This window comes from Puma concolor, chromosome B4, assembly GCF_028749965.1.
Source record: "Puma concolor isolate L17-30 chromosome B4, mPumCon1.1.hap2, whole genome shotgun sequence".
NCBI classification, from domain to species: domain Eukaryota; kingdom Metazoa; phylum Chordata; class Mammalia; order Carnivora; family Felidae; genus Puma; species Puma concolor.
This window is the reverse complement of record NC_141673.1, coordinates 60,424,355-60,436,299: the sequence shown is the minus strand read 5'-3', so window position 1 is coordinate 60,436,299 and position 11,945 is coordinate 60,424,355. Positions and strand designations below refer to the sequence as shown.

The window sequence follows — 11,945 nt, the reverse complement described above, 5'->3', positions numbered from 1 at the left end:
CAAACAGCTAAAGCATTAAGGCTGTTCTATAATAAGAAAGGAGTTGCATAGATATGAAAGGAAAAGTAAGATTAAGAGAATAAAAATTAAAATGCAGAGCATGCATTAAGAAGACCAAGTGGCCATGTGTTGTTCTAAGGAAAGGGTCTTAGAAATAAAGCCTCCTAGGGGCGCCTGGGTGGCGCAGTCGGTTAAGCGTCCGACTTCAGCCAGGTCACGATCTCGCGGTCCGGGAGTTCGAGCCCCGCGTCAGGCTCTGGGCTGATGGCTCAGAGCCTGGAGCCTGTTTCCGATTCTGTGTCTCCCTCTCTCTCTGCCCCTCCCCCATTCATGCTCTGTCTCTCTCTGTCCCAAAAATAAATAAACGTTGAAAAAAAAAATTTAGAAATAAAGCCTCCTATATGGGAACTTTAGCAAATTTTGTGAAGGGCTAGATTGAAACAAACATTCTCTTTGGGTCAGGTGGACAAAAGAATTTCCCATGAACAAATTCCATAGTAAATCCACATTCTCACTCAATATTTCTGAGATTTCTTGTCTTTCTCATCACTCATTTATCTCCTCAGCTTCACAGGAAGCAAAGGTTAGCAATGAAAAACCAAACCTTTCTGACAGAATTCATTCTGCTGGGACTATCAGACATCCCGGAGATCCAACTTGTAATCTTTATATTTCTCTTCCTCACCTACATATTCAGCATCATTGGAAACCTGACAATCATCACCCTTACTCTACTGGATTCCCACCTCCAGACTCCCATGTATTTCTTCCTCCGGAATTTCTCCTTCTTAGAAATTTCCTTTACAACCACTTTTACTCCCAGGCTGCTGTTCAGCATCACAACTGGAAACAAGAGCATCAGCTTTGCTGGCTGCTTCACTCAGTACTTCTTTGCCATCTTCTTCGGAGCCACAGAGTTTTACCTTCTGGCTGCCATGTCCTTTGACCGCTATGTGGCCATATGCAAACCCCTGCATTACATGACCATTATGAGCAGCACAGTCTGCATCCAGCTGGTCCTCTGCTCTTGGTTGGCTGGATTCCTAATCATCATATCCCCAATCATCCTGACCAGTCAGCTGGATTTCTGTGCCTCCAACATGCTCAATCATTATTACTGTGACTATGGACCCCTCCTAGAAATATCTTGCTCAGACACAAGATTCCTGGAGCTGGTTGACTTTATCTTAGCAGTTGTGACCTTGGTGGTCACTCTGGTGCTGGTGATTCTCTCCTACACAAACATCATCTGGACCATTCTCAAGATCCCCTCAGCTCAGCAAAGGAAAAAGGCTTTTTCCACGTGTTTTTCCCACATGATTGTCATCTCCCTCTCTTATGGCAGCTGCATCTTCATGTACATAAAACCCTCAGCTAAAGAAGGAGTTGCCTTCAATAAGGGGATAGCTGTTCTCAATACTTCAGTTGCTCCTTTATTGAACCCATTCATTTACACCTTAAGGAACAAACAAGTAAAACAAGCCTTCAAGGATGTGACCAGAAAAATAGTGCATCTTTATTCATTTTAATGGCCTCAAAATCAATAGAAATTTTGAATGGAATTCTTGAAGGTACTCCAACTGATAACTTGAGCTTCTGATATCTCTTTTTTAATGTTTTTATTTATTTTTGAGAGAGAAAGAGTGCAAATGGGGGGGGGGGGCAAAGAAAGAGGGGGACAGAGGATCCAAGGCAGGCTCGGTGCTGACAGCAGAGAGCCCGATGCATGGCTCGAACTCATGAACTGTGAGATCATGACCTGAACCAAAGTCAGATGCTTAACTGACTGAGCCACCCAGGCGCCCCTGATATCTCTTTTAAAGTAATTTCTCATATGAATCGATTGTGAGCATGCATCAAAATTTTGTTTTAAATTTGCAAGCAAGAGAAAGATATTCAAAGATCCTTTTTCTGGTACATATAAGGGGGAAATTAAGGGGAAATATTAGGGGGAAATAAGAGGGGAAATTAGGAAAATAATATTTTTGGACTACATATAAAAAAGGACAATCTGATTAAAAATTATTTTGCTTATCATAAATCGGGTGATCAGCTGAATGTTTAAGTCTGTTTTCCCATGAAAAGCTATTAGTCTTACAATCACTATCAAAAAGTTGTAAGCCCATTTTTTCAGAAATTCCTCCATACTTCCCAGAAAATATTATTCATGATGTCACACACACACACACAATTATACTTCAGATCATCTTTCTCAGGTTTTCAACTATTTGCTTTCTGAAGTTTCTCCCTCTGGCAGCTCTTAAAGGTTGCCTCTTTCTGGCATCTCCTATAGAAAATACTTCCTACTGTAAAGGACAGCATGGAATTTCATGATCATTCATAAGGACATTTCTGACTCATTTGAGAGCTGAAATCAGAAAGATTTGGATTCCATTTAAAGGAAAAATCAGACGAAGAGATTATCTCAGGCCATGTTGACAATGATTAAAATCTATAGAAGCTGGAGTGTGGCAAAGTATGCCTGACTTTTAAAGAACACAGTAAATCCTTGGTTTTTGAGCATAATTCATTCTAGAAACATGCTTGCAATCCAAAGTACTTGTATATCGAGGTGAATTTCCCCATAAGAAATAAGGGAAACTCAGATGATTCATTCTATAACCCAAAAATATTCATAAAAACGATTACAATACTGTAATGTAATACAATACAAAATAATCAAGAAAATACAAAATATAAAGAAAAATAAACAAATTAACCTGAATTTGCCTTTGAAAACCCTCATGGCTGGTATGAGGGAGACAAGAGAAAGGAGGGCTATTGTGTAGGACAACTTTCACTATCACTAACAGAATCACTGGTACCTATTGGCTCAATGGAATCTTTTACTTTTCATGCAGCTTTAGAAGCTATCCAATGACACTTGCTTTGCCTCCTTTTGAAGATTTCGTTGAAAAGTGATATTGCATTGTCGTTAAACAGATTCATCACTCACACTGCTACGGTCTTATTCGGGTGGTGCTTTTCTACAAAATTTTTCACTGTTTCCCACATTTTACACATCTTTCTAATCTCATTTGAAGTGAGGGATTCCCCCAACTTTTTCTCCTCCTCTGCAGACAAGATCTCCTCCATAACCTCTTGCTGTTGCTCACGACGCAACAGTTGGAAGCAAAAGTCAGATGCCAGTTGTGGGAACCTTCCAAAGTTCCATAAAATCACTGATTTCTGCCCAACACTGTGGCCTGAGACTGAGCATCCAAGCATGGGAGATGATCACCCACCATCCCGCAGTGGAGAGAGAGAAGAACCATTGGCTTAGTTGTGATCATGTGACATTCTGCATCACATACTACTCATATTGCAAGACATTGCTCATTTATCAAGTTAAAATTTATTAGAAATGTTTGTCCATCTTGTGTAACACTCACAGAACAAGTTCCTCTCAATCCAAGGTTTTACTGTACATTTGTAGATGAGACTGAGGAAGTTGGAAGAGTTACAGATGCTACTTAGGGAGGCTTTAGGATACTATGGTCTATTAACTATCTCCACAACTTCCTGCAGTTCAAGTCCCTTGGCTGCCCCTCTTACTCTGCCAATCCTTCTGGTAAATGCTTCTGGCAGTCAAGTAGAGCCACATGGCCTCTACTCCTAAGGGCCCATTATCACCATGAAAATTAACAAGCCCAACTCTGTGACCATCTGTCCTACTATCATCCCTAGTGAATGAGTGTCATTATTGAACTTTTAGTGATACTGATGTCCCTCTCAGCAGCATATTCCTTATGTCCTCAGTGAATGTATCCTATTGACCCTCCTGTAGAACAAATCTAGTGAATCTAATGCTCTTACATCATTCCATTATGCTTACCTCCTTCAGCCTTTTTATTCCTTCCATTACCATCCTTCAGGGAAAGTCAGGTATTTCCACATCACTCAGTGTTGTTGGAAATCACTTTTTCAGGTTCTAAAAGCCACCCCAGCAGTGAAATGGGGTTGTTGCTAAGATGCGAAATCCCACATCTTGAGGATGTCAATAAATTCTTCCTCAGCCAGTATTATATTCTGGGACCCTGACCAAAATCGAATCCCAAAGACACTTTTCTGACTTCTGCCAGTACAAGCTAGCCAACTCTTTCAATTTTTCTAGTGTATATGTTCTTCCCTCCTTCGCCAAGCCCAGTATGTCCTCAGATGGATAATACTAGTTACCAGCCTGGCATCCAGGAGGAGAACTGAGGAAGAAGCATCTGGTGCCTTATAAGAGAGAGGCCTCAGAAGCATCTTTCAGCTAACTCTTGGTAGGGAAGAGTGGGCCACCTCTACAAATCCAAATTGTTAATAGCAAGCAACAAAGTCAAAATCCTCACAAGCATTCATCCATATGTGCCTTTTCCATGTTTCCAGTACCCATGTTTTCCCCATTAGGGTCTTGAGTTTCATAACTGATCTGCCTTGGATGAGCATTGAAATGTCTCTGGAGTTCTATACTTCTAACAAGTAGATCAACATGTCACTCAACTATGTCTGCCCTTCAACTACAGGAGATAAGGGCCTCTTTGTAATGTACAACATAAGTAGACCCTCTGGCTCTCATTCATAGCCACTAACTGCTTGTTAACATCCCTTAACTCTCATTATCCCTCATCAAGGCATCAATATAACTTGGCAGTAACCAATCAACTCTACCATCTTTGTAGGCATTTATTTCCCTGTATTTTTCAAATGCCTACATCATCACATCTGCCACTGCATTCCCCTTCTCTGAGACATTTTTCCAGATCAACATCAGTGAATTTAGCAACTGAGCCACCACACTATACACAAGATATTACAAGCCCATAATGGAAGGATTTTGAAGATTATGGTGCACTGAAATTATTGATAGCAACAACAAAAACTAAATTCAGTTCAACTCCTGACTAGGATGAATAAACCTATCATTATCTTTACAGAATAAAATACACACCCATTTCTCCACTTCTCTATATAAATACTATTTATCTCAGTCTCTACTATTTGTCTACATGTAATGTCCAACATGCAATCAAAGATTACAATACAAGGGCACCTGAATGGCTCAGTCAGTTATGCGTCCAACTCTTGATTTTGGCTCAGATCATGATTTTGTGGTTCATTCGAGCCCCATGACGTACTCTGCACTGACAGAACAGTACCTGCTTGGGATTCTGCCTCCCTCTCTCTCTGTCCCTACCCCCCCAAAAATAAATAAGTAAACATTTTTTAAATTATAATGCACACAAAAAAATCAAGAAGAAGGAACTCATTATCAAAACACAATTTTGAACCTAACTCTGAGATGACACGTATGTTAGAATTATTAGTCAAGGACTATAAAATAATTACGATTGCTCTGTTAAAAGATTTAATGAGCAAAGTGGACAACACGCATGAACAGTTGGGAAACTTTAACAGAAAGAGAGAAAGTTTGTCTGTGTGTGTGTGTGTGTGTGTGTGTGTGTGTGTGTGTGTGTTTGTTTAGCATAATGGAACGCTAGCACTAACATATACGTGAACAAAAATAAAAAACTCTGTAATGGGTTCATAAGCCTACTGGACACAGTTTAGGAAAGAATCGGTGAAAGTGAATACAAGTCAACAGAAATTATCCAAATTAAGTACAAAGAGAAAAAAGTATGGGAAAAAAAGTAGACCATTTCAGAGCAATGGGACAATATAAAACACTCAAAAATATGTGCAATAGAACTCCCAAAAGAAAAGAGAAAATTGGGCAGAAAGAAATATCTGAAGTGATGTCAGGTAATTTTCCAATCGTAATGAAACAAAATAAAACACAGACCCAAGAAAACCAGAGAACCCATTGCAGAATATCAGGATGAATGATACACACAAACATCTCTCTCCCCGCCCCCTCTCTCTCTCTCACACACACACACACACTTAGATATATCATATAAAACTTACAAAAACCAAAATAAGAATATTTGATGAAATCATTCCAAGAAAAAACAAACTACTCATTAAAAAAAACAAGCATGAGAATTTCAGTAGATTTCTCAAAAGAAATTATTCCACCCAGAAGACAATGGTATGGCAGCTTTAAAATACTGGGAAGAATTCTATTGACCTAGAATTCTATGCCCAGTGAAAATATCTTTCAAAAATTAAGGCAAAATAAGGAATCTTCAAAGAAAAAAAAAAAGGCACATCAAAACTACAATGAGATATCATCTTTCACTTGTCAGAATGGCTAAAATCAAAAACACAAGAAACAACAAGTCTTGGCAAGGATATGGAGAAAAGGGAACACTCATGCACCATTAGTGGAAATTCCACAGTGGTGTGGCTGCTGTGGAAAACAGCATGGAGATTCCTCAAAAAGTTAAAAATAGAACTACCTTATGATCCAACAATTGCACTCCTGGGTATTTACCCAAAGAATACAAGAACACTGAATAAAAGGAATAAATATAGGGATGTCTGGGGGGCTCAGTCAGTTAAATGTCTGACTCTTGGTTTTGGCTCAGGTCATGATCTTGCAGTTCATGGGTTCAAGCCCCCCATTGGGCTCTGTGCTGAGATAACAGCATTTACTCTCTCTTCCTCTCTCTCTGTCCCTTCCCTGCTTGTGTCCTCTCTTTCTTCCTCTCTCTCTCTCTCAAAAATAAATAAATGAACTTTAAAAAAAGGAATACATGCACCCCTATGTTTATAGCACCATTATTTACAATAGCCAAGATATGGAAACAGCCCAAGTATCCATCAATTGATGAATGGATAAAGAAGATGTGTGATACACACACACACACACACACACACACACACACACACACACACACAAGAGAACATTTATTCAGCCATTAAAAAGAATGAAATCTTGTCATTTGCAATGACATAGCTGGAGCTAAGCAACATAAGTCAGTCAGAGAAAGACAAATACCAATGATTTCACCCATATGTGGAATTTAAGAAACAAAACAAACAAGCAAAGGGGGAAGGAAGGAAGGAAGGAAGGAAGGAAGGAAGGAAGGAAGGAAGGAAGAAAGAAAGAGAAAAATCAAGACACAGACTCTTAACCATAGAGAACAGACCAATGGCTACCAGAGGAGGTGGGTGGAGGGATGGGTTAAATAGGTGATGGGGATTAAGAAATGCACTTGTGACAGGGCGCCTGGGTGGCTCAGTCGGTTAATCGGCTGACTTCAGTTCAGGTCATGATCTCGCGGTCCGTGAGTTCGAGCCCCGTGTTGGGCTCTGTGCTGACAGCTCAGAGCCTGGAGTCTGTTTCAGATTCTGTGTCTCCCTCTCTCTGACCCTCCCCTGTTCATGCTCTGTCTCTCCCTGTCTCAAAAATAAATAAAACGTTAAAAAAATTTTAAAAAAAGAAAAGAAATGCACTTGTGATGAGCACAGAGTGATGTATGGAGGTGTTGAATTACTGTATTCTACACCACCTGAAACTAATATAACACTTTATATTAACTAACTGGAATTAAAATAAAAGCTTTTTTTTAAAAAAAAGTTGACAGAAAATGCCGTGGAGTTATTTCTAGACAGTGTATTGTAAGTCCTAGAGGGTGAATGGGGTAATAGATAAAATGTCAGCAATGTTCTGATCTCAAGGCTATTGAATGCAGTAACATTATGAAATACAGAGCTCCATGATCCCCCAAAAAACAGCTTATACACAACACTTGCTGTAACTCCCTGACATTCCTTGAAACCACATGCACTCCCTTCATGCCTTCATGTAGCCACCAGATATATGTCTGGCTAATGTCTAAAGATCCTTTGTGTTATGGTCTTTCATCCATTTTAATTTTATTTTTGTGTATGGCATAAGAAAGTGGTGTATGGTGTAAGAAAGTGGTCCAGTTTCATCCTTCTGCATGCTGCTGTCCAGTTTCCCCAACACCATTTGCTGAAGAGACTGTCTTTTTTCCATTGGATATTCTTTCCTGTTTTGTCAAAGATTAGTTGGCCATAGAGTTGTGAGTCAATTTTTGGATTTCTATTCTGTTCCATATATCTATGTGTCTGTTTTTGTGCCAGTACCATACCATCTTGATGATTTATAAGATAGCTTGAAATTCAAAATCGTGATGCCTCCAGTTTTATTTTCTTTTTCAAAGTTTCTCTGGCCATTCAGAGTCTTTTGTGGCTCCATACAAATTTTGGGGTTGTTTCTTCTAGTTCTGAGAAAATGCTGTTGGTATTTTGACAGATATTGCATTAAATGTGTAGATTGCTTTGGGCAGTATAGACATTTTAACAATGTTTGCTCTTCCAATCCATGAGCATGGGATGCTTCCACAGAGCACACATTTTTCAGAATACACATGGAACATTCTCCATAAGATCACATATTAGGTCACATATTAGGCTCAACAAATACAAAAAGAATGAAGTCATACCATGCACCTTTTTTGACCACAACACTATGACACTAGAAGTCAACCACAAGAAAAAATCTGGAAAGACCACAAATACATGGAAGTTAAACAACATGCTACTAAACAATGAATGAATCAACAAGGAAATAAAAAAATAAATGACAAGAATACATGGAAACAAATGAAAATGAAAACAAAACAGTCCAAAACCTTTGGGATGCGGCAAAAGTGGTCCTAAGAGGGAAGTATATACTAATACAGGTCTAACTCAGGAAGCAAGAAAAGTATCAAATAAACACCTAACCTTACTCCTAAAGGAGCTAGAAAAGAAAAACAAATGAAGCCTAAAGACAGAAGAAGCAAGGAAATAATAAAGATTAGAGCAGAAATAAATGATATAGAAACTAAAAAATATAATAGAACAAATCAAAAAGGGAACTAGTTCTTTGAAAAAATTAATAAAATTGATAACTTCTAGCGTGACTCATCAAAAAGAAAAGAGGAAGGACCCAAATATATAAATCATAAATAAGAGAGGAGAAATCATAACCAACACTACAGAAATACAATTATAAGAGAATATTGTAGGGGCGCCTGGGTGGCTCAGTTGGTTGGGTGGCCGACTACAGCTCAGGTCATGATCTCGCAGTCTGTGAGTTCGAGCCCCACATCGGGTTCTGTCCTGAGAGCTTAGAGCCTGGAGCCTGCTTCCGATTCTGTGTCTCCCTCTCTCTCTGCCCCTTCCCTGCTTGCTTTCAGACATTCTCTCTCTCTCTCTCTCTCTCTCTCTCTCTCTCTCTCTCTCAAAAATAATAAACAATAAAAAAAACTTTAAAAGAGAGAATATTGTAAAAAAACTACATGCCAACAAGTTGGACAACCTAGAAGAAATGGACAAGTTCCTAGAAACATATATACTACCAAAAGTGAAACAAAAAGAAATAGAAAACCTGAACAGACCAATAACCAGCAACAAAATTGAATCAGTAATCAAAAAACTCCAAACAAACAGAAGTCCAGCACCAAATGGCTTCAAAGGCAAATGCACCAAAAATGTACCAAATGTTTAAAGAAAAATTAATACCTAATTCTTCTCAAACTATTCCAAAAAATACAAGAGGAAGGAAAAATTCCAAATCATTCTATGAAGCCAGCATTACCCTAATTCCAAAAACAGATAAAAACACTACGGGAAAAGGGAATTACAGGCCAAAATCTCTGACGAATCTATTTGCAAAATTCTAGCACACCAAATCCAACAATACATTACAAAAAATCATTCACCACAATCAAGGGAGATTTATTCCTGGGTTGCAAGTGTGGTTCAATACTCACAAATCAATCATCATGACACATGAGTTTGAGCCCCACTTTGGGTTAGCTTGAGTCCTGCTTTGGGCAAAAAACATGAGCCCTGCTTTGGGTGAGCCCCACTTGTCTCTCTCTCTGTTCTCTCTCTCTCTCTCTCTCTCTCTCTCTCTCTCTGCCCCTCACTCACTTGCACCCCCTTTCTCTCTCAAAAAAAAAAAAATGTCTAAACTACCCAAAGCAATCTACCCATTTAATGCAATCCCTATCAAAATACCAACAACATTTTTCTCAGAGCGAGAACAATCATTCCTAAAATTTGAATGGAACCACAAAAGACCCCAAAGAGCCAAAGCAACCTTGAAAAAGGAAAACAAACCCAGAGACTGGGAGGAGGGAGATTTGGGGGAGTGTTTATTAAAGAGTAATGGGGGCACCTGGGTGGCTCAGTCAGTTGAGAGTCCGACTTCGGCTCAGGTCATTATCTCACAGCTCATGAGTTCAAACCCCACGTCAGGCTCTGTGCTGACAGCTCGGAGCATGGAGCCTGCTTTGGATTCTGTGTCTCCCTCTCTCTCTGCCCCTAACCCACTCGCATCCTGTCTCTGTCTCTCTCAAAAATAAATAAACATTAAAAAAAAATTTAAGGGTAAATGGTTTCATGTTGTAGGAAATGAATTAGTCCTAGAGATCTACTATACAGTATAGTACCAATAGTTAACAATATTTAAAAATTTGTTAAAAGAGTAGTTCTTATGTTAAATACTCTTATCACAAGCAAAAAAATAAAAACAGGGAGAGAAGGATACTTTTAGAGGTGACAGTTAGGCTTATTGCACTGTTCATGGTGACTTTTCATAGTATATACTTCAAACTCATCAAGATGAATACATTACATACATATAACATTTTTGTATGTTAATCATACCTCAACATAAATAAATAAGTATACATACATACATACATACATACATACATAATAAACTGCCACCTTAGAATCTATATTCAATTAAGGTATCCTAAAAAACTAAAGATTATTATTTCTGGTTCCAGCAAAGATGAAGTAGAAGCATTCCTCACAGATATTACAACTAAAAAACCTGGAGAGAAAACAAGCAAGCATAAGAAGGCTGTGAAAGAAGGAAGACTACCTAGGGACCTCAAGAACTGAGGAACAACATGCCAGTGAGACTCCTGGGTTTTCTATCAACTCTCATATATCCCAGATAGAGAACTTAAGAAGCTTTCAATCCAGAACCATCAACAGGCACAAAAATATAAAAACTCCCCAAAAAGGCTATTTCTCCTAACCAAAGGACCAGGAGAAAGATGAGCTAACAATGGAGAACCTCTGGGGAATAGCTTCCCTACTCCAGTGAAACACCAACAGAAAAAATACACACCCCAACCTTTGCAGCTTCAGCAGAACCAGACAGGGAGTTGATTTTCGATTCCGCCTTCCCACCCTGCATAAGTGGTATTGCAATGATTTCCCACACCTAGCAATGTTGGCTGGTCTCAGAAGATAGCTATCTTCCATCTCATAACTGGCTGTAGCAGGTGGTTCTCTAATTCCTCCATCAGATAGTATCAGCAGGGCAAAAAGTGGAGTAGATCGTCCATCCCCTACACAATGAAAGCATCTCACTCTGCTTTCCCAGGCAGGATGCTGTCAGTGGGCTGAATGGGAAGCTGATCTTTCATTCTCATCCAGTGGAAATAGGGAATGCTTCAACTCCCTCTGCAGAGTAGTATCAGCAGGTCCAGTGTTGAGCCAGCCTCCACTCCCACCTGGAGGTGGTGTCATTTGAAGCTACATTCTACTTTCTTCCACCCTTTCTGTCATTGGGGTCCAAGGGGAACTGAAACTCCACACCCACCTGAGAGCAACAAGACTGAATGAGGCAGTACTAAATAGGACTAGTCAACACTCTGGCCCTCTACAGTGTGAAGCCAGTGGGGAGCTAAGCCTCCACTCCCATCTGGCATTAACAAGTCAGAATGATGTTGTGTGAGGCAGAGGTAGTGTGAGCTCTTCTTCTTCTTCCCTGTGTGAGCAGGGCCCAGTGGAGAGCTGACCCTCCACCTCTATCTACCATCAATGATATGGAATGAAGTGGTGTGAGATGGGCTAGTTGGCCTCCCCACTCACCCACTTCCCCGGCCAGCAAAGATTAGCATGGAACTAGGAAGCCCGACTCTGCAGCAACAAAGTGGTATGAGTCAGATCTCTGTTTGCCTCTCCCTGATGATAGCAGGGTCTAGTGATGGGGTTAACTGTACAGTTCCACTTTTAAA

At 39.7% G+C, this 11,945-nt stretch overlaps 1 protein-coding gene across 1 annotated transcript; it reads left to right on the top strand.

The window, feature by feature from the left end:
• Positions 1 to 569: 569 nt before the first annotated feature.
• Positions 570 to 11,550, top strand: LOC112863745 (olfactory receptor 6C4-like). Its single transcript, XM_086715109.1, has 2 exons — positions 570 to 1,508; positions 11,395 to 11,550. The coding sequence occupies exons 1-2, from the start codon at positions 591 to 593 to the stop codon at positions 11,548 to 11,550; spliced, it is 1,074 nt and encodes a 357-aa protein (XP_086571235.1). The 5' UTR covers positions 570 to 590.
• Positions 11,551 to 11,945: the final 395 nt, after the last annotated feature.